The sequence below is a fragment of the Salvia miltiorrhiza genome, chromosome 2, assembly GCF_028751815.1.
Source record: "Salvia miltiorrhiza cultivar Shanhuang (shh) chromosome 2, IMPLAD_Smil_shh, whole genome shotgun sequence".
In the NCBI taxonomy this organism is placed as follows: domain Eukaryota; kingdom Viridiplantae; phylum Streptophyta; class Magnoliopsida; order Lamiales; family Lamiaceae; genus Salvia; species Salvia miltiorrhiza.
This window is the reverse complement of record NC_080388.1, coordinates 48,673,528-48,696,358: the sequence shown is the minus strand read 5'-3', so window position 1 is coordinate 48,696,358 and position 22,831 is coordinate 48,673,528. Positions and strand designations below refer to the sequence as shown.

The following is a 22,831-nucleotide window of genomic DNA, read 5'->3' as shown; positions in this document are numbered from 1 at the left end:
ATTCTGTATTTAGTCATGATAGCAAACACTAATTCAGTATTAATAATCTGTCATTATCCATATTAAGGGCTCGTTTGATTTTCAGTAAAGGATTATGTAGGATAATTTGTAATCAAGATATTTAGCGTGGATAATGACAGATTATTAATACTGAGTTGGTGTTTGCTATCATGGCAAAATACAGAATATCCTAGTTTAAGTTAATCCTACGGGGGAGGTGGTATTATTAATCCTAAGAAGTCTGGATTAATAATACTGGGTCGTGGGTTTAAACCGGGTCATCCGCATTATTAATAAATAATATCAAATACTAGACTGATCTGTACTAAATTAGCTAATACGGTGTATTAGCCAATATCAAACACGCCCTAAATATTCTGATTATAAATTATCTTACATAATCCTTTACTCAAAATCAAACGAGGCCAGTGTATGTCGGCATTGTCTTAGGCTGTCTAGAAATTTCAGCAAATATAGATTTGTGAAGAACTGTGGTTGTGCATGCTGACAAAATAGTGGATTATTTCAAAGGATAGCGTAACCAAGCGTTGCCACTTCGGTAAGATAGACTCTATTGTCTCGTTGCGCAATAAACATTATTTTTAAATAATATGTTATCACCCTCCTTTTCCCAACAAAAAAAAAACACGAAGAAGAAGGTTATCATCAAGCAACAAATTAAGAGTACATTTCTTTATATATAGGGAAAATTGCATCTAAATACACAAACGTCGCCAAAAATCCAATTTGGCGCGAAGTTAAGATTTTACATTTTAATACACCAACTTTCATTATTGTCCAAATTTGACACGACTTAATTCTTAAAAATTCAAAAAACAACCCATTTTTGTAAATAATTATACAAAGACCCACTTATGTTATAATTTGGGACATTTAAATCAAAATAAGATATTTCCTTATGATGTTTTCTTTTAAATTAAACCATTTTAGGCGTGGATCAAAGATTAAAAGAAAACATCATAAGGAAATATCTTGTTTTGGTTTAAATGCCCCAAATAATAAAATAAGTGGGTCTTTGTATAATTATTTACAAAAATGAGCTGTTTTTTGAATTTTTAAGAATTAAGTCGTGTCAAATTTGGACAACAACGAAAGTTGGTGTATTAAAATGTAAAATCTTAACTTCGCGTCAAATATGGATTTTTGGCAAAGTTTGTGTATTTTCACGCAATTATCCCATATATATATATATGAATGTGTGTATATTTTCTATGATTGAAATGGCATCTTTATTCTTTGTTGAATGGCTTTTCATGTATGATTAATAACTAATGGAGTAGTACAATTGTGACGCAAGATATTCCAAACTTGTCTATACTTTTATCAACACGGATTTATATTTATATTTGGTTATTTTCACTTTCTTCAATAGAATAATAATTATTTATAAGACAAGTGATGTGAAATCAACACGTTAACAGTACAATAATAAATTATTTAACCTATTATCAAATATTTCACTAAATATGACATTAAAATAAGGAGTTATGAACAAAAAATACACGATTTTTAAAAAGAGAATATGGTGTCGGATGGCCATATTAGAGATACAAATTTAAATTTTGGCCGCTAATTGAAAAATCACAATATTTGGTCATCTTATATGCGGCGTACCTATTGTACCCTTCTAACCCGTTGGATTCAGCCCAATCTCTCTCGCTCTCGTTGCCGTCGATGAAGAGAGCCAATTCTACCTCTCTCTTGCTCTGATTTCAATTTCGTAGCCATGTCGTACGCGTGATTCTCCACCGTCGACGAAGAGAGGCGATTCTCGTCTCCTCTCTCTCTCTCCCTCTCTCTTTTGTCGCTTTCGACAAATCTCTTTCATATGATTCATCTTTTTCACATCACGATTTCTTTATTCTATTGCTGTTGTTTCTGTAGTATTAGTGTCATAAGTACCAAATGGACCATTTTAAACACTTCCCCATAGGTTTAGATGTTCTATTTAGGGTTTAGATTATCCATTTAGGGTTTAGATGATTCATTTAGGATTTTTTGTTTGTTTGTTTGTTTGTTTCATGTGCTTCATATTCTTCACATCATGATTTATTGATTCTATTGCTGTTGTTTCTGTATTTGTGTTGCACATATGATTAGTGCCATAAGTGCCAAGATGACCATTTAATTGGTTTTATTTTGGATTTCCCTTGGCACTTATGGCACCATAAGTGCCAAGATTTTACTTGATTTTATCTTAGATTTCCCTTGGCACTTATAGCACTATTAGTGCTATATAAGTGCCAAGAGAACCATTTTACTTGATTTTATTTTGGATTTTCGTTGGCACTTATGGCACTATAAGTGCCAACGGAAATAGTGTCATAAGTGCCAACGGAAATCCAAAATAAAACCAAGCAAAATCTTGGCACTTATGGCACTAATAGTGCCATAAGTGCCTAATCTCACCCCGCACGCGACCCGCGTGCCTAATCTTACCTGATCCGCCTAATTAATGGTAAAAACGTCTGAAATCGTTAAAAAAGGTCAAATTTTATATTTTTTCAATTAGTGGTCATAAATTGTATTTTATTTTATGCTTCATTTTGGCTACTTCAAAATTTCGCTCTTTTAAAAAAAAGTTCCAATTTTTTACATAATTAAACTTTCAATTAGGTCAAAAAAAAATACATGAATTGATAATTTTATTACAATTTTCACCCGAATTTGACTTTTGGCAAAAATAGAGCTTAATTTACAGTCGAAAATTCACCTGATATTGATCTAACTTATGATAATGAGAACTATTTAGAAGTTCGAAAGTCTAAGAAGGTAAAAATTACTAGTATATTAGACTTAATTTTGACTGAAAGTCAAATTTAGGTGAAAATTGTAACAAAAATAAAAATTCATGTATTTTTTGGCTTAATTAAAAATTTAGGTGAAATTTGCAATTTTTTTCAAAGTTCGTGTATTTTTTTGCCATAATCCCTTAAAATAAATATAATTGTATGTATACCATACCGGTTAAATTTAATTTTAATCGTATAAGAATATATAGTTTCTCTTTAATGCAAATTTTCTTTTTTCAGATACCAATGAAAGCAATAATTTTTTAAAAGTATATAAATTATAAAAATGAGTACTAAGTACTTCATTCATGTCCATCCGGTAGTACCAAATTCACAGATAATCTTCATCAATCTTTTTAACAACAAAAAACACTTTCCAAGTCACTTTAGAACATCACATTCTTGTGGCAAAAGCATTAATATATTATTACTACACTTATAATTAATTAAGTTATTAATTTGGCTAGTTGTGCTACACTGTACGGCTTTATTTATTGCATTTTAATTAGCTGGGCAGTACACTCTTCATTTTTAATCTATTATTGCATTATTGTACACTTTTATACAACGTGTTGCATATTACATGCGTGAAAACATATAAGAATCCAAGTTTTATTCTGCTTTTAGCCAATTAAGAAGCTGGTAGAAGTTATGCATGCCCACACAACATTTACTAATTGTGCTGCAATTTCTATTTTCGCGTCATTTATATACTTTGTGTTACATTGTATAGTAATTTTACACGCTTCATTATTAAATCCAGTAAAATATATGGTGCAACTACTATTTTTTAGGGTCAAAACTTCAATAAAGCGATCGACGTGTCTAATTATAAAGAGGATTAATTGCATCAAAATATACGAACTTTAGTCATTTTTTCAATCTGCACATGAACTTTGAAATTTACATGTTTAATCATGAATTTCGCATGTGTTTTTAATTTTTTTCTTAAAATTGAATTCCTTTAATTTAAAGATGATGTGGATCCTATGTGGTAGCCGGAAGCGTGCCCGTTAAATCTCCATCTGACAAACTCAACGACGTCGTTTTGTTTAAGTGATAAACGACGTTGTTTTGTTCCAATTCACAAAATTAAGTTTAAATGTGAAGAACATCTTCATTTCCATTTCCATTTCGCGGTTGCTAGGGTTCCGATAAGATTTTGTTATGATTTGCTAGGGTTCCGATAGGACTTTGATATGTCGTCTTCGTCCGCAACCTCTGGTAATTCTAACCAATTTCCTTCATCCACATACTCACGGAAGTGCAAGTGTGGTGCTCCGGCCAAAAAAGTTGTTTCAAGGACAAACAAGAATCCTGGACGCGAATTTTTCTGCTATAATCAGGGCGTGGTAGGTGTTCATTTCGATTCTTATAATTTTGTGTGGTTTTTCACTTGTTCATTAAGTTAATTATTTTCGGCTGTTCATGTAGTGTGATTATTTTCGGTGGGGTGAACCTCAAGTAATTGTTTCGGATGCTCGATTTGTTGTTGGCAACTGCTAGGAAAAGTTGAATTTTTGGATTGACGAGTACTACAAGATTTCTGAGTCGAATGCAATGTTCTTGAAGCAGAACCATGATCTTAGAGTTCAACTCTCGATCTTGGAGACTACAAACAAGGTAAATAAGAGGGAAATTCGAGTGCAACGTTTGCTTATTTCAGTCCTTTTGGTGGTAGTCTTTGGTTTCATGCTTAAATAGATGGTTGATGTTTTATGCATTATGTCTGGCTTTTATAATAGATTAGGTATCATGTATGGATTATAAGTGTTATAACTTGTTGAATGCCTAAAAAATGGCCATTTTTTTGTTTAATTTGTGTTCTTAATCATACTTCCATCTTCCATTGCACGAAGACTCACAAATGTATATAACACAATGTAACCAAAAAGAAATGATGATTCATTAACATAGAGTTGTTGAAATATTATTAAAATGCGATTTTATAAAAAATGGGAAAAAGAAAAGAGAACAAAGGAACCCTTGAAAGCACAAAAAAGCAGACTAAGGGTCGAGCCTCATAAAAACCTTTTCATGGAAAACCCCGTGGGAAAAACCAGAAAAGGAAAAAGAGTTTTCGTCAAAAGACAAAGACCACGACCAGAAGAGCGGAAAGGAAAGTATCTGAAACTCCGGCCTAACCATCGTCCCAAAACAATCCCGGCTCAAACTAGTCACAATCGAAACAAGAACTCGCAAAGCAAAAAAGATGATGGCCGGTGAGACGTTGTCGCCATCATCCAATAAAAATAAAAAATAGTTGGACCTTAGCCGGTTAGACGCCGTCGCTGAGTAAACCCAACCAAACGAAGATCGAAAACACCCCAACCGAGCATCAACCACTCCAAGAGACCATTCCTAAACAGCCCCATGTCATCAATTCTTCATACGAACGCGACTATGAGTAGCCATATCTAAAGACACCGCAATCTTAATATCCTCAATAGCAAAGGGCCACCACCCTTCGATCCGGGCATGATTAGCCATAATATCCGCCACACTATTTCCTTCTCTAAAAATATGCGAAATCTGAAGTCGAAAATTTGAAAGCCAATTTAAAGTCTGTTTCCATAGCGGTAGAAAACGCCAAGGAACTTTCAGAGAACGAGAATGCAGAAGCTGGACAACATAAGACGAGTCTGCTTCAATCCAAAGCCAGTGCCACCCACGAGAATTCGCAATTCGAACGGCATGAATGATTGCGAAAAGCTCCGCTTCAAAAGCGAACCCCGAACCCCCTTTAAAGTGAAAACAACCGCGAACCGCACCCCAGTTATCACGGAATACACCGCCCGCGGCAATGCTTCCAGGTTTCCCGAGCGCCGAACCGTCCGTATTTACTTTTATCCACTGCCCTGCCGATGGCCACCAGTGAACCTCAATCATCAAAGGGGGCGGAACAGCGCGCATCGAAACCCCAATTCGCCTAAGCGTCAAATAATCCTGCCAAGAGTTATGAGAACGCCCAAGCTTAGGGAAATTTGAATCCATCTCCTTAAACGCAACTTTCAGGAACCCAAGAATCAAATTTGGGTGGAAACTGGCGTCATTAAAAGTCACTTGATTGCGGGAATCCCAAATTTTCCAAATAAAATTAATGACCCCAGCTTTCCAGTAGGACCGAACCAACGGACTGAAATCCGTGTTCCATGCAGCAGCCAACATGCTATGAATATCCAAGCAGTCCAGAATGTGCGACTTGGCAAACCAATCAAAGAAAACCCCCCAAGTCTGCCGAATAACATTGCAATTCCAGAACAAGTGGTCAATAGACTCCTCAGCTAACCCACACATCACACATCTGTTGGGGCCATGCATGCCCCTTTTGATTAGACCATCCAGAGTCGGCATCTTCAAATGCAGAATCCGCCATGTGATAAGAGATCTTCTGTCAGGAATAAAACGCTCCCAAATCCAAGTTCCCCAAAGAACTTTGGGAAAATGCGGAGACTGCGAAACATAGGCAAGAGAGGCCGAAACCTCTCCACTAACAGAAGGTTTCCAGAAGCGAGTGTCACTCTCCTCCCCAATTGGAAGCAACAGAATATCCACCACAATATCAGGAAACTGAATAATAAAATCCGGAGTGAAATGCCAAACACCATCATAGAAGTAATCACTCACAGCTTGCTGCAGAAAGTCTCTCATAAAAGGCGGAATATGAAGCTTGTCCGCCAACTTGTAACCCAGCCATTCGTCATGCCAGAAATAAATGTGTTCTCCAGTGCCAATATAGGAATAAGAATTCATCACCAAGGAGTTGACATGCTCCCTCACGCCAGTCCAGAATGGCGAAGAAGCCAAGAACATCTTGGCATAGCCAAAATTCGACAAGTAGCGAGTCGCCATGATCGAAGGGGCGAAGTCTCGCCCTTGCACAAGCTTCCAGGCCATCTTCATCAAGAAGCTTCTATTCATAGCCGAGAAAGACCTAACCCCGAGGCCACCCTCCGACCGAGAAGCGCAAACCCTAGACCAGCTCACCGGGCACGAAGGCTTTTTGTCCACATGTCCCGACCAAATAAAGTTGCGGCACTTCCTATCCAGTTTATAGATGAGGGATTTAGGCCATCTATATATCATCATCGAGTGCGTTACCGAACTTTGAATCACAGAACGAACCAAGCAAATTCTGCCAGCCATAGATAAGTGTAGCCCCTTCCAACTTGAAAACTTATTGACAATCTTATCATAAATACCAATCAAGTAAGAAGCACGCATGCGACCAGAGAAAATCGGAACTCCCAAATAGGTAACCGGCAAAGATCCCATCGCAAAGCCAAGCTCACTAATCACACGATTCTTCACCATGGAAGAAACGCCCCTCCCGAAGAAAACGTGAGACTTGACAGGGTTACAAATTTGTCCCGAAATATCACCATAGAAATCCAAGATTTCTTTGATTTTGCGAGCGTTTTTCATCGACGCCTTACAGAAAATCAAAATGTCATCAGCATAAAGCAAATGAGTAGGAAAAGAGGCCTTTCTGCTGAAGGCCATAGAAGTAATGTGACGAGAATTCACACAAATGAGAAATAAGTGACTCAAAACATCCTCAGCAATTCCAAAAAGAATAGGAGAGAGAGGATCACCCTGCCTAACTCCCCTGGAACAAGCGAAGTAGCCACTCAACTGCCCGTTGTAAATAATGGAAATCCGGGCAGAACTGAAGATAATGGAAATCCATTCAATGAACTTTCCATGGAAACCGTTAACCCTGAGCACGTTCAGAATAAAGTCCCAGCGCATAGTATCAAATGCTTTGCGAATATCCACTTTGCACGCCATATTCGAGCGTTTGCCCGTGCGATTCATGCAGCTAAAACCTTCAGAGCCAAGCATGATGCAGTCATGAATCGAACGACCTCCAATAAACCCAAATTGGTTTGGCGACACCCCAACAGCCGCCACTTCCCCCAATCTAGAAGCGAGGATTTTGGAAATAATTTTAAAGAAGAAATTTGAGAGAATGATAGGTCTCAAATCAGCCACCGTCTCCACCACATCCTTTTTTGGGATCAAAATTAAGATGCTAGCATTGCAGCCTGCAGGCAGATAAGAATTAAGGAAGAAAGCACGCACCGCAGAAAGAATATCCAGTCGTATAATGGTCCAACAGCTCTGAAAAAACTTCCCTGAAAACCCATCCGGACCTGGCGAGCTATTCGCATCCAAGCTAAAAACCGCAGCCATAATCTCCTCATCATCAGGTATATGCGTGAGCTTCCCATTCTGATCCTCAGAGACAAATTGATCAATAATACCTTCCAGCATATCCCAATTCACATTACTGGGACTTTCGTCTTTAAAAAGAGATGAAAAGAAATCAATAATATGCTGCTGAATATTCCCCCTATCATACGAGACAACATCGGCAATCTTCAAGTGCTCAATCCTGTGGCTTTGCTTTCGAAATCGAATAGCACGATGGAAAAAAGAAGTATTACGGTCTCCGTCAGAAAGCCAGTGCGCGCGACTTTTTTGTTGCAAAAGACTGTTCTTCCTGGTAAGGAAAGAAAGACAACCGAGCTTGATGACTGACCTCCTCCTCAAAAAGAATGTCCGTGTAACCCTGGTCAGAAATCCTGTTCTGCACGTCGAGCAACGAGACTTGCTCCGAATTAATCTGCATATCCACCTGCCCAAAAACATCTTTATTCCAAGCCCTGAGGTCATATCTGAGACGACGGAGCTTGAACATGATTTTAAAAATAGGACAACGAACGTCAGTCGCAGCATCCCAAGAAGACGCCACTCGGTCAAGAAAGTTAGGGTGAGAAGTCCACATATTCAAGAATTTGAAACGTCTCCCCTTACTCATCTCATCGCTGCATTGGAAAATCAAGGGAGAGTGATCAGAGGTAAGCCTTGGGAGCGCATGTGTGTTAATCGAAGCCCACAAATTCGCAAAACCAGGAGAAAAAAAAGCCCTGTCCAATCTAGACTCCACATGCCGAGGAAGTAAAATCCGACCAGACCATGTAAACCGAATGCCAGAAGAAGGAGATTCAATCATATCCGAAGCCTCGATGAAGTCGCAAAACTCGCTGCAAGAACTTCTCAAAGGCGCCGCCAAACTACGTCGCTCATGGGCCCCCTTAACGGCGTTGAAGTCGCCAATAAACACCGTGTTCCCATCAACAAAAGAAAGAAGATCCGTCCACAAGGCACGTCGAGAAACGTGGTCATTCGCACCATGCACAATAGCAACTCTAAAAAAGTATGTTTGCCAAACACAATCAGCAATAATGACTTGATCCGAGGAGAGCAGAATCGTGGTCTGAACATCCAGATTAGTGAGCAACCAGATGTTCGGTCTCCGAGGCTGTCGACAATTTTGATGATGAGGCACCAAATTAATCGATCTCCAATAGCTCTGGCGAACTTTCTGAAGGCTTTTCTTTGGCTCAATAATGCCAACAAGTAAAGGCAAAAAGGAACGACAATGCTCCTTAAGAAGAGATTTAGACTCGTCCGAAAAGCCTCGGACATTCCAAACCAAAAAATTCATAAGAATTATTGATTGATTCTGGGCTGAGAAGTTCCCAGCACCGCTTCCTTATCCCACCGTTTGTTTGCTACGTTGTCCATAGCCTGCAAACTCTCCGACTCTTGATAATCAACAATATACTCACTTGGTTGATGCCCATCATCAGCTGCCTTCCGGAGACGATTTTTTATACTTTCTTGCTGAAGATGAAGAGCCTTGTTATGATTGCGCATATACTGATCATTCTTGGGAGGACGCCCTCTGCCACGTTTAGATAAGCTTGATCCTGAGACCTCATTCTTTAACCTCTCCAATTTAATATCATTTTCTAAAGCGAGAATTTTCTTTTCCTTGCTTGTTTGGTCAGCCGAAAAAGGAGCAAGAGTGCTCTGCGCAGTCTGCTGAGTAATGGTGTCGCGATCCCTCCCATGTCTCTCCTCTTGAAGAGAAACCTGAGTCAAGCCTGCTGCCACATTCTCCGTAACTTCACCCCATGGTTCGTTCATTTGCTCCACCTGAAGAGAACCGTTCTGCGAAACTGCTAACACCTTCTTCGATACGTCCCCCAACTGCTGTTCTATCCTTTGTTCCCCATCAACCTGCAAAATAGATCCATCTGCCGTCATTAAATTGACGCCCCCCATCTCTTTTGGGAAAATTTCCACCGAAAGAGGCTGCTGAGATTCCCTCTTATCAGTAGCATCTCCCAACTGTTCGATGCTAAGCTCCAGAGAAATTTGTTTAGTGGCAGCAAATTCCCAACCCTTCTCTTGCTGTTGAGATCTCATTCCTTGATTATTATAATTTTCTGACGAAGCAGTGTTCATGTCGATGTCCCCCGCTGTGTTCTTAAGAATGTTATCCTGCTTGTTAGTCACCAAATCCTCTTGAATCGAGGAATTTTCGAGGATTGCGAATCTGTTACCATCCTGGGACCCCAGTTGATTGTGGTTAGACCCCGAGCTCCTGTTACACAAATTTTCCAAAAGATCCGGCCCTGTAAACTCCTTGTGCGCAGAAACACTCACTTCCTTAGCTCCATCTTCCGACTCTGAGTCAGATGCCACCTCTCCATCGAGAGGCTGCTTACTCTTGGCCTCCACAACAGCCTGCCATTCCGGGCCTCTAATGATCTTCGCCTCAGGTTCAACATTTTTCCCTGTTTTTCCTCGCCGACACTTGTCCGGCGAGTGTCCAGTTATCTTACATATAGTGCAATATAAAGGAATATATTCATAACTGAATTCAATGTTTCGATCGTCATGAATTCCGGGAGAGGTTGAGAGAGATCAATTTCCACTAAAATACGAGCAAAGTGATCTACTTCATCATCAATAGACGTTCCATCAATCTTCAAAGGTTGTCCCAACCATCGACCTATGCCCGAAAGAACCTCCGGATGCCAGAACTCCACCGGCAGGTAATAGACTCTCACCCAAACTTGAGCCAAGGAGGACGATTCTTTATAGGGGTTAAAATAGCGAACCCAATCACGAAGACGTATCGAACCGGCAGGAAGATCCCAGATCACATGTCGTTTAGCGGTAGCTTTATCTTCCTTGTCGATGAACTTTAAAGTATAGAATCCTCTTCCCATCGGCATGAGAAACCAAGGAGATTTAATCGCCCACAACGATTGTAATTCCGCCTTGAGTTCTCTAGTTGTCCTAGGTGTTTCACCTTTATTCATCATGAAACGACCAATAAGCGCGTGTTGGAATTTTGACGCCTGAAAATTCTGGATTTCGCGAGGAACTTTGAGCACGCCATGTCCTCCTTGAGCAAAGGGTTGAAGCGCGCGGAATTTATGTGCCGGTAAGTCCGGCTTCCTGACTCTTTGGGGGGCCGTGACATGAGCATAAGAGGACACCGTTCCAACAGCTTTCGCGGTAGAAGAGGAAGAACCAAGCAGCGGCTGTTGATTCTTCTGAGCTGAAACACTCGGCAAACAAGGGTTATCCTTGGAGGTTGGTAAGACTGGGCCAGCAACGTCAGTAGAGGCTTTGATGAAGTTGTTCGAAACTTGGGGCAGATTAAGACCACCCTTGTCGATCGAGGACTGCTGAAAATTGCCGGAGGACATGATCGTCGAGCACTATCTGCACGGGAGCAGCCGATCTGCCGTCCCTCGTCAACTACAGAGCAGCAGCACCGGCGTTCACTCCGGGCAGCAGTGGCAGTCGAGAAGTGGGCTGCCGGAGGTCAGATCCGTCGACCTCAGGCGAAGCATGAGCAGATCCGGCGGTTGCGTTGCCTCGGCGACGTCAAACGGAGGCTCCAGACGCTGACAGCCGGTCCAGAGCTCACCGTCTTTATCCGGCCTCAATCGACGTCAACGGTCTGTCTCAGATCGCCAAATCGCCAAAGGAAAGCGGGGATGGATCTGGAGAGGCGACGGGACTGGAGCGGCGACGGGAGAGGAGCGATCGACGGAGTTGGTGATGGCCGGCGCGAGCTGCGGAAAGGAGCGGTGGGGACGCGGCGTGCTCTCGGCGGCGCTGTGCAAGTGACGCTGGTTCGTTCCAGAGGACTGCGCAGCAGCAGTCTTGTGCAGGTGCAGTAGCTGCGCTGGAGAGGAAAACACCGGTGCCGATGGCCGGTGGGAAGAGCACCGGTCGCCGGAGGGCTGGAGGCGTGAAGCGTGAAGGCCGGACTCAAGAGTCAAAAAGCCACAACTCGGCGTGCTGCCAAAGTCGCGGCGTGATGAATTTAAGAAATGGAGTGCGAGATATAGAGTTGTTGAAATAAGTCAGGTCTTACATTGCAAAATCAGAATCATCATCAAGCTTAATACATTAGAGTTTAGCATAAAACAATAAATGTTTGTTTCATCAACAAAAACAAAGAAAATCAACTATGAAGTGCCTAATTCCCCTGACTCTCTTGTGTTGGACTAGATTGTGTGTTGGAATACCCTACACCAGATGCTAGGCTTCATGTGGTATGAGACCTTGTGTTAGGATGTGGTGGTATGGACGTTGCTCGGGCACTCCTTGTTGACATCTACATATAGGCAAACAAAATGAATTAAGACAAATGTAACTAATATGTAGCAAATGACAAGTGATAGGATGCATAAAGAGGTCCAACATTCACATATTACTCCCTTGTATGTTTTCTTCTAGTTACAGTAGACATGTTTTGCATAATTTCTATGTTCAGCAAATGGTGCAAGACCTGTCATTGCATTTTGTAGCCCCTGCTACAATAGCGAACATGTAAAGCCTCACATCAATAGTATCAAGTAATGTAATAAAATGTAGTTTATACAAACAGAATATTGAAATTACCTTCTGCTGATATGAGATGAAGCTCATTCCCAGACCATCTGTTACACCCAACTCCTCAAGCAATATTCTTAGAAACCAGGTCCAACATTCTTCATTCTCAGCTTCTGTAACTGCTCATGCCACTGGAAACATATGGTTGTTTCCATCTTTAGCAACAACACACAACAGTTGACCCCTCAAATAGGTTTTAAGAAAGCACCCATCAAGCCCAATGATTTTCCTACAGCCCTCCATAAACCCCTTTCTCAATGCACTAAAGCTAATGTAAAGTCCCCTGAATACAAAATTATCTCCTAAGAGAAGCTCAAACCTCCCTTCCCTATCCACTCTTATCAATTCAGACATAACCGCCCTTCCCTATCCACTCTTATTAATTGAGACATGTAATGTTTATTAACTGACCCCTTAACAACTCTAGAGCATGAGCCTTTGCCTTGTAAAGTCTCCCTAAAGAGGGTTGTATAGAGAATCTAGAGTTCACATCTAATGCCATCTCTTGAACCTGCATACGGGGCCTTAGCCTAAACACATCAATGTATTGTTTTGCTAACCATTTATAATCTGCCAATTTGTTGTGTATATCAAAAAGGCATGTGTGCTGACCAACAATAATCTTCAGAGCAAATGTACATTGCTCTTTGATTTTTGCTTCTTGTTGATTTTTGCTCACTTTCCTAAACTGAATAGGATAACCCTTCAGTATAACCCAACTTCTAAGAGCTTCGTTACATTAAAACCCATTCTCAAGCCTTAACCCAATCTGTACTATCAAATCCTTGTGATTACACTTAGGGTCATATACATAATTCTAGGCAATCTCATAAACCCTCCTTCCTCATCTTTGGAGTTAGACACCATATCCCCCATCAGATATCTCATAGTCAAAGTGCATACCCTTATCTCCTTCAACATTACTACCATTTGGAGCAACATTCCTACCCTCACCCAATCCCCCATCATCTAGCAAAACTAAGTCTTCCATTTCTTGAACTACCCCTTCCTCTAGTCTAATGTTCAACCTAGTCACCCTATATTCTTCATCATCAGACCCCAACTCATTGTCTCCTAAACTATCATCTGTTTCATATTGTTGCCCTTCTTTATGAGGAATATAGTCACCATCCTCAGGATCAGTCTCAATAAGGTCTTTACCCTTTCCCTCACTCTCATGAACCTTATTTATATACCTTTAACTAAAAGGCGACTTGACCTTTTTCCCACTACCATCTCCCCCAACCTGCTTCTTGGTAGCCTTTTTTTTTGGTAAATTCTCCACCGATACACTAATAATACACATGTCTAGGGACTTCTTTCTACTCCTAGTTATTGGAGAATCCCCCACAGACACACTATCACAACCTATATCTAGGGCAATCTTCCTACTTCTAGTAGTTGTGAATTCCCCCTCTAGTTCACCTACAACCTTCTCTTTCTCCTTTTCAACAGGCTTGTCAACACCCTTTCCTTTTATCCCGCTATCATCAACCTGCTTAGCATTTGCCTCGTCTAATTTACCATCATCTACATACACACTACACAATTCATATTTGCAAAGACTAATCTTAAGCATTTTCATAACATCAACATCATTTTCATAATAAAAAGAGGCAAGTGTCCTATGTGTTTTCCAAGCAAGGCAATCCCAACTGACATAACCTAATTCACGAACTAATTCAACTAAATCAAAATACCCAAATCTATCCCTATCTGCCATTTTGAGAATTGCCCTGCCCCCAATATACAATCTTGTATACCCAACTCTAGTAAATTTCCCCCCATGATGTATATAAACCCCAAATTCGCCACTACATTCAATTCAAATAATAAGAAGAAAAAAAAATAAAAAATTGCACATTTCTCACCCATTCAACAAAAATAAAGAAAAACTTCCCTATAAGAGCTAAAAAAAACCTTAATTCGTACAATTCGTCTACACTTTATATGAATTTCCTAGGAACTAATGGACAAAAATGAACAAAAAATGCCATTAAATATGGCCTATCTGTCTGCCATTGAAGCTACAAATATTCCTCGATTTGTCACCACCCACCATGTTCTTGACAGTCAATGAAACGAAAGTTGGGACCACTTTGATTAAACAAGAATATAGCTGTAGTTGTTGACCTTGAACTTGAGGTGAAATAATGACGGAAGCCTTAATTTTAACGGTTGTAAAAATGATAATGCCCTAAATTGAGGCTTTAATTCAAGATTATGACCCAAACGATGTCGTCCTTCAGCAAAAAGCAGTAGTTTAGTTTTGACTACCAGTCTACCACTATCAAGACGACGTCGTTTCTGTAATATTACTTCGATTTAAGTAATGACATGTGTTACATTACATATGTATGGCATGTTTAAAGACACGTCAGCTTTCAGGCTACCAGTATTCAATTTTATGGAAAAATTGAAACACATGCAAATTTCATGATTAAAAATATAAATTTCAAAGTTTATGGAAAATGGCATATTCGTACCATCCATCCCAAAGAGCTATGGAAACATATCTTAGGATGAATGGTACGAATCAACACGAAATAACATAAATTTGGAATTATACAAATTCGAAATAATATTTTATTCATGTTCTTCATTCTACAACAAATCTAACTACAAATTCAAGTATAAATCTCACAAAATAACACAAAATAAAATGAATATTCAAGAGCTAAATATACAATGATTTGAAACAGATATCACTGACTGCGCCAGTGAATCTTAATTCTGGACACATATTATGGGCAATCTTGGAGATTGGTTTCAGCACCACCCCAAAAAGTATCTATCGGTACACTTGGTACGAATGGTGCGAAATGGTAAATTTCGTACCATTCTTGCCACGCATAAGCCAATGGATCTCTGTTGTTCCAAGAATGAATGGTATTAACATGTAAATTTGCACCATCAATTCATTTGATAATAGATCTTAGAATAGATGGTACAAATTTGTTTAATTCATTCCAAATCTTATTAGATCTGGATTTGCATCTCATAACTCTCGCATATCTGGAACTTATAAAACTCATATTTCACCGGATTTAGCAGAAGAGGATGTTAACGGCGGCGACGGTGAAAATCGAAGAAGAGACTTTGTGGAAGAGACAGCCGCGAAAGAGCAAAAGGGCAGCTCGTCGGAGAGAGAAAAATAGAGAGCAACTCATCGGTGAGAGGGAAAAAAAATAGCTCATCGGAGAAAGAGAGAAAGGGCAGCTCGGTGGAACAACTAGAGTTTGAGAGATGAGTAAAAACAAAAAAAAAAAACTTACAGAGAGCCTTGGCGAGGGTGATACCATCCAAAACACTAAAATTGGCTATAGTTTATTGAAATGATGTTGGATGGACAACTATTGATTTTCAATATTTCGAAGTGATATTTCGCACCATTAACATTATCATTTATCTATGTATACAATATATAATGAGTGAAAATTTAAAATGCCATATTCCTTTAGTTATATGTGAAAAATGCCCTATTTTATAAATATAAGCATTTTATGCCCTATTCTTTAAATACCCTTTGATTTGATGAGTTTGCTTGGTTTTCTGTGAAAGTCTTACATATTTGACCGATTTGACAGCTATCAGTCATAAAAGTCAACGATTTGGCAGCAATCAATCAAGAATACATGTGACCGGTGGGTGGCTAGATCATGTGTTCGTCCGGGCGGACACATGATTTTATCGGGCGAACAAATGATTTTATCGGCCTGACACATGATCTGGGTGGCTAGATCATGTGTCCGCCACCCAGATCATGTGTCCGGCCGATAAAATCATTTGTCCGCCCGGTGAAATCATGTGTTCGCCCGGGCGGACACATGATCTAGCCACCCACCGATCATATGTACTCTTGACTGATAGCTGTTAAATCGTTGACTTTTATGACTGATGGCTGTCAAATCGGTCAAATGTGCAAGACTTTCACAAAAAACCAAGCAAACCCATCAATATCAAAGGGTAAAATAGGCACTTCACATAATTAGGGCATAAAATGCTTAAGTTTACAACTTAGGGCATTTTTACTATACAACTTAAGGATGTGGGCATGTTTGCCTATTAACACATATATATAATTGTCATATAAATAGGCAATATAAAATTTGTTACTTTAAAAAAAAGATATTAAGCTAAGAGCATCTCCAATGAGGGGATGCATCGATCTCCACTAAGCCCATGTTTGGTTGGGTGTTTTTGGAGGTTGGAAAAAGATATGATTAATTGAATCTATTACTTGGTTTGAGTAACGGGTTAATCATTACCCGTACTTAACTTAAACACCTAATTCGTCGCCCCTCAAAATAGAGGAGAAACAAAAGAAAGAGAATCCCTTACTAGTAATTAATTTCTATCGTTGAACCAAACACTCAATAAAACTAATAGTTATTGTTACCATTCTTCCACTTTATTTGATTCTTTTTTCTTTTCATTCCTCCACTTGAACCAAACAAACACTAAATACCATTGTGGTATATATTGGGGAGGTAGTGGGAATGTACATTCGATCTGACTCCAAACTTGACGATTGTCCCCACAAACCAACACGAGTCTTTTAGCGTGTTTTGTCCTCATTTGTACGCTCCCTAAGAAACTTCTGAGAGGGCCACCATCATGAAATTATTCCAAGTCAAGCATGCTTAAACCTTGGAATTTCTTCCATATGGTAAAAAAAAGATACATCTTGTTGGTATGAGTAAAACCTATAAAATTCTTGGAGTTCCTTCCACGTAGTCATCATAAAGAAGATGCATCTTATTAGTATGAGTAGCACATATTAAATAATTGAGAACCAATAAAAATCTTTTAAGCTCTCCTCGAATATGCAGTTTAATTCCTACATATTATTGGAATCTCTTTCTTGCTTTCCTCGAATATACAGTCATTATGTCTCATTTCTGCATGTATTCTTGGAATTCCTCTCTTGCACTCTTTCTTTTTCTTCATTCGCATGTTTCCTGAGAAATTTTTCAGGGGGTCACTCATCATTAAATTGCTCTAAGTTAAATATCCTTAACTTTAGAGTTTCTTCCACATGGTTGATGGAACCAGAGAGAGAGAGAGAGAGAGAGAGAGAATAATGGGTTAGGACTTAGGAAGGAGAGTCCAATTGTTTAATTTGGTTGATTAAAAAAAATAAGGGATGTAATTAATTTTGTTAATTAGAGCTTTTTGTCCGAAAAGAAAACGACTCAACTTTGTTGGGACGTAGTTATTATATAAATTTGCGTTGAAATGACGCTAATTTTTGTATCTAAAATGAGGCGAATTGTCATGATTAAAAAATATGACCTATTTTTTCTTACATCGAAAAATTAAAAAAAAATCAATTAGTCCAAATAAAAAATAACCCAAAATTAACATCCCTTAGTCTAATACTAAATATTACTCCTTTCGTCCACAAAAAGAATGACACTTTTACTATTTTTGGTGCTTATGAAAAGTATGTCATTTTTGTTTTTAAAAAATGACTCCAGGTATTTTTCTTATCTTTTATCTCTACAACTACATTTTATTAGCACTCATCTCATGCATAATAAAATTATTTTTTTATTATATTAAAATCATTATTTAATTTATTAAAACTTGTGTGTACTAGAAATGCCATAATTTGGATTTACAAATGGTGCAACCCCAGAAATGGTATAGCACCGGAGAGTCGTATAGGTCCATACTTCTTGTCACTTGCAAATGGAAAATGGCGGGGCCCATTGCAGTGGCGCGGTGCTGTGCTGCGCTGACATAGTTCAGACGTACTTGCTCAATCAACTACCATTTCCACCACGTGACTATTCTATTTCTGCCTTTGAATACAATAGTTAGTCCCTCACCACCTTTTTTTTCCCCACGTGTTCTTATTCTACCAATACCCCCTGCTTCCTTAATTCCTTTTCTATTCCCCTCTCTCTCTCTCTCTAAACAAAAACTCCATTGACACACCTCTCTCCCCCCCTCTCTCTCTCTCTCTACACTCCACTCTAATACTACTGCACTAGCAATGAACAAGCCTCTCCATATATCGTCGCCGTTCCTCTCGCTCGCGCTAGCCGTCCTCGCCTTTTCCTGCATGATCACCACCGCGCCGCCGCCGGAAGCGGCCCCCGCCAAGTCTCGCGATCACGACCACCTATCCTACTTCGAATCGGCGCTCAATTCGCTATGGAATCCGCTGCTCAAGTCGAAGAACCACTCCTCGGCGCAGGAGCAGAAGAAATCGGCCGGCTGCGGCGCCGTCTGGAGCAGGGCGTGCTCCGACGAGATCATGAGAATCGCGCAGAAATCGGATTTCGTGAAATGGATAAAATCCGTCCGCCGCAGAATCCACGAGAATCCGGAGCTGGCCTTCGAGGAGCACGAGACAAGCCGCCTCGTCCGCCACGAATTAGACGGGCTGGATGTCGGGTACCGCTTCCCATTGGCTAAAACGGGAATCAGAGCTATGATCGGAACCGGGGAGCCGCCGTTCGTCGCCATCAGAGCCGATATGGATGCTCTGCCCATCCAGGTTCAACTTTTTAAAATCCCTAATTTTTTTTTTTTGCATACTCCCCATGTTCTTCTTCCGCGTGTGTTGCGTTAAGTTGATTCGTTTTCCACGCACGTTAATTTGGGGAAGAGGGGACCATTAAGGAATAAAATGAAGATTGTTTTCTACGTTGTTTGTGGTTTTGCCTAATTGACTTGTTTGAATGTGGTACCAATTTTTGAAAGCTAAACTTGTGACAAATCCCCAGTTTTTTCAATATGGCATTTATTGTTCTTCACAGGAAGCCGTTGAATGGGAGCACAAGAGCAAGAATGCGGGCAAAATGCATGCCTGCGGCCACGACGCTCATGTGGCGATGCTCATGGGCGCAGCTAGGATACTCAAGGCTAGGGAGAATCACTTGAAGGTTTGTTCAGCCACATGAATCATTTTAGCTAATCATAATGTTCGTGTCGAATTATGAATGGAATAATAGTTGGTGCAAGTTGCGGATAGAATAATCTTCTTTAGCTAACTGCTCTCATTAGTGCTATTATATTAATGCTTTTTATGTGATTAAGAGAATCAAGAACTAAGACTATGATCTTTTCAGGGGAATCTGTTATGTGGTTGCTGGCTTTTATCTCTCCCTTAATAAATTGGGGGACTCTTAGTATTTACTTTCATATTTTTGATGTGGGGATAACGTTGTACCGGCATTGTCTTAATAAGGAGACAAAGTATTTAGTGAGGGAGCATCTTGTGGTCTTGATGCAACTTGCAGGGTTAAGCTTTTAGTGGAACAAAGCATTTTCAAGGACTGTGACCACTTTGATGCTTTATTTACTTGAGTAACTAGGGCTTTGCATCAAATGAGGTGAAATTCAGTTGAGAGTTTTCAACTAACAAATTTAACCTTAGTGCAATCCGTTTTAAAAGGTGGATCATCTGTCACCAGGAAAGTTTTGAACAATGAAAGATCAATGAAATTTCTACATCTTAGTACAGTTATTAAAGTTAATAGTATATCAAGGTTCTAAGGTTGAATAACTGACCTATGAGGTTATTAGTTCTGTCTTTTTAAATGGCCCCATGACATTATATGTGTTTCCACAGTAGGGCCACACCAGGTTGAGCCCCTTGTATTATCAAAACAAAATAAATATACCGGATACATCATACACACATAAATAACTAGTAATAGCATGAGCAGTAAAATGATCCATATTTTCCGGGATGTGTATTTGATTCCTTAGTAAATTCTAGACAGTGACTGCCAACTACTCTTGCACCAGGACCATTTACATCATATTTGTCCAAGAGTTTAGGATTGATCTTTCATGTGTGTCATCATGTTAGTGATTTCTATGTTGGTGATGGTGATGGGGTGGTGAGGGGCATTGGAAACTATAATCTGAAAGAAGAGCAAATGATCAGCATTCAAGATTCCTTCCTACGCTTAGATGTGACTTTTTGAAAGACAAAATAAAATGAAATCAAAAGTCTTAGCTAGTTCTGGATCTCAGATTGTGTGTGGTTGTGATAGAGTTGAAGTAAATTGTAAGCGTCGTGAACAATTTAAATAGCTACTAAGACATGTGGCCGTATTGTGCGCCACTAACATCGGTATGATTTTTCATTTTCTTACTCATCAATGCACACATCAGTAGAATCGACTTTGCTCGAGACAGGGACCTTGTCTCACCCATTGTGCATGTGAGGGGATTTTTCAGAAAGGCCATTACCAAAGGGTATCTACCCATTATGCCTTGCAGTTTTAGAATTTCTTATTGATTCTTCCAATTATCGAAGGTCTTATATGGAAATGCATTCATATTTGATGGGAAAAACCTAAATTACTGTTAAAATCATGGGGTCACTGGATAATGTCAACCATATTAATGGAAGTATATGAATTCTTGTCATAAGGTGATCATACATATTTTTAACTCTGTAAATATTGCTTATGGCAGGGGACAGTGATTCTGCTCTTTCAGCCAGCAGAGGAAGCTGGGAACGGAGCAAAAAGAATGATTGAAGAGGGAGCTCTTGAAGATGTTGAAGCCATCTTCGCGATGCATGTATCGCACCTTCTTCCAACATCAGTCATCGGGTCAAGATCCGGTCCTTTACTAGCTGGATGTGGTTTCTTTAAGGCTATTATAACTGGCCAGCAGACCAAAGGCGAGAATTACCATCACTCCAGTGACCTTGTCTTAGCCGCCTCAGCAGCAGTGATCAGTTTACAGGGCATTGTATCGCGTGAATCAAATCCTTTGGATTCTCAGGTAGGGGGTACAAATTAAAGATCTATGTTGCCAATTCTTCCTAAAGAAAAAAGTTTACCACTAAACCTAGACAACACGCGAGAACTTAGAAGTATTCTGGCACTGTTTCTATTCCCCAGGTTGTCTCCGTTACTTTCATGGACAGTGGAGACATTCCTAATGCTTCAGCAAAGAGGGTTGTGTTTGGTGGCACCTTGAGGGCGTTTTCTACTGCAAGCTTCCACCAGCTTGTAAAACGAATAGAAGAGGTCCGTCACCATTCAACGCAGTCTTAACTACTTGTGCAATAGGGCACCATGATTGACTAATTTTAAACTTGAATCATCTCACAACAGGTGATAATAGCCCAAGCTAAGGTATACAAGTGCTCAGCAACTGTCGACTTCTTCAAGGACTCAGACTCGATCTACCCTCCCATGGTGAACAATGATTTAATGTACGAACACGTGAAGAGGGTCAGCTCCGACCTGATAGGCCCCACAAATTTCCAAGTCGTGGAGCCCGTCATGGGAGCCGAGGACTTCTCCTTCTACTCGGAGGTGATCCCTGCAGCCTTCTTCTACATAGGCATCAAGAACGAGACCCTAGGATCGGTGCACTCGGCACACTCCCCACATTTCATGATCGATGAAGATGCACTGGTTGTAGGATCAGCAACTCATGCTGCCATTGCTGAGAGATACCTAAACGAACGTGAAGGCGAGCGAAGGCTCTCTATAAACGGGCATCATCGAGAGCAATGATGTGCATAACTAAATTTTGATTACATTAGGAAATAGGTTAGTGGAAGTGGGTATAAAAGCATTACTATCTCTCCCATTCTAGACGGGGTGGCTGCGTCGGAGCAGAAGGAGAAGCATTAGAGTATTTATTCATTCTTTTTTTTCCCCTTCATGTAGAGCCACCAATGCAGCAGCCATTTTCAATGTATATTATGCTTCCTTCAATCTAATTATGTATTCTTGTTATACATTGATTCTAAGTGAAATGCTGTTGGCTTGCATAACTATACGTGTCTAATTACCCTTTCGTTAAGAAGTATATTTAAGAGACATACTCCGGTTCACAAGCACGGTGTATCAGCTCTAAATTACATTCTAAGTCCATGTTTGGCTGGGTGTTTTTGGAGGTTGGAAATGAATCAATTAATTGAATCCATCACTCATTGTTTGGTTTGGATAATAAGGTAACCATTACCCTTACTTAGGAGTAATCCAATCACCTAATTTGTTACCCCTCAAAATAGAAGGGAAACAAAAGAAAGAGAATCTCTTACTAATAATTCCTTTCCATTGTTGAATCAAACACTCAATAAAAGTAATGTTTATTGTTATCATTCCACCCCTTTATTTGATTATATTCCCTTTCCATTCCTCTACTCGAACCAAACGACCACTAATTGTGATTAATAGACTCCTTAACTGAGAATTAATGAATTCTAATTGTATTTAATTAGAGCATATGCATAACACTTTTTGCCTTTATTA

General features: G+C 39.7%; 2 protein-coding genes and 1 long non-coding RNA gene across 3 annotated transcripts; 1 reads left to right on the top strand and 2 right to left on the bottom strand.

Annotated features, from left to right (window-relative positions):
- Positions 1 to 5,192: 5,192 nt before the first annotated feature.
- On the bottom strand, positions 5,193 to 9,327 carry LOC131009649 (uncharacterized). Its single transcript, XM_057937061.1, has 2 exons — positions 8,359 to 9,327; positions 5,193 to 8,222 (listed from the first exon to the last, which is right to left on the bottom strand). Exons 1-2 carry the CDS (start codon positions 9,325 to 9,327, stop codon positions 5,193 to 5,195), a joined length of 3,999 nt encoding a protein of 1,332 aa, XP_057793044.1.
- Positions 9,328 to 12,035: 2,708 nt separating this feature from the next.
- Positions 12,036 to 16,008, bottom strand: LOC131011876 (uncharacterized). Its single transcript, XR_009097130.1, has 2 exons — positions 12,597 to 16,008; positions 12,036 to 12,505 (listed from the first exon to the last, which is right to left on the bottom strand). It is a non-coding gene; the product is annotated as an uncharacterized LOC131011876 (long non-coding RNA).
- A 2,416-nt stretch (positions 16,009 to 18,424) lies between these two features.
- On the top strand, positions 18,425 to 22,350 carry LOC131011873 (IAA-amino acid hydrolase ILR1-like 6). The gene is made up of 5 exons (XM_057939761.1): positions 18,425 to 19,095; positions 19,358 to 19,483; positions 21,030 to 21,344; positions 21,464 to 21,592; positions 21,680 to 22,350. Exons 1-5 carry the CDS (start codon positions 18,589 to 18,591, stop codon positions 22,085 to 22,087), a joined length of 1,485 nt encoding a protein of 494 aa, XP_057795744.1. The 5' UTR covers positions 18,425 to 18,588; the 3' UTR covers positions 22,088 to 22,350.
- Positions 22,351 to 22,831: the final 481 nt, after the last annotated feature.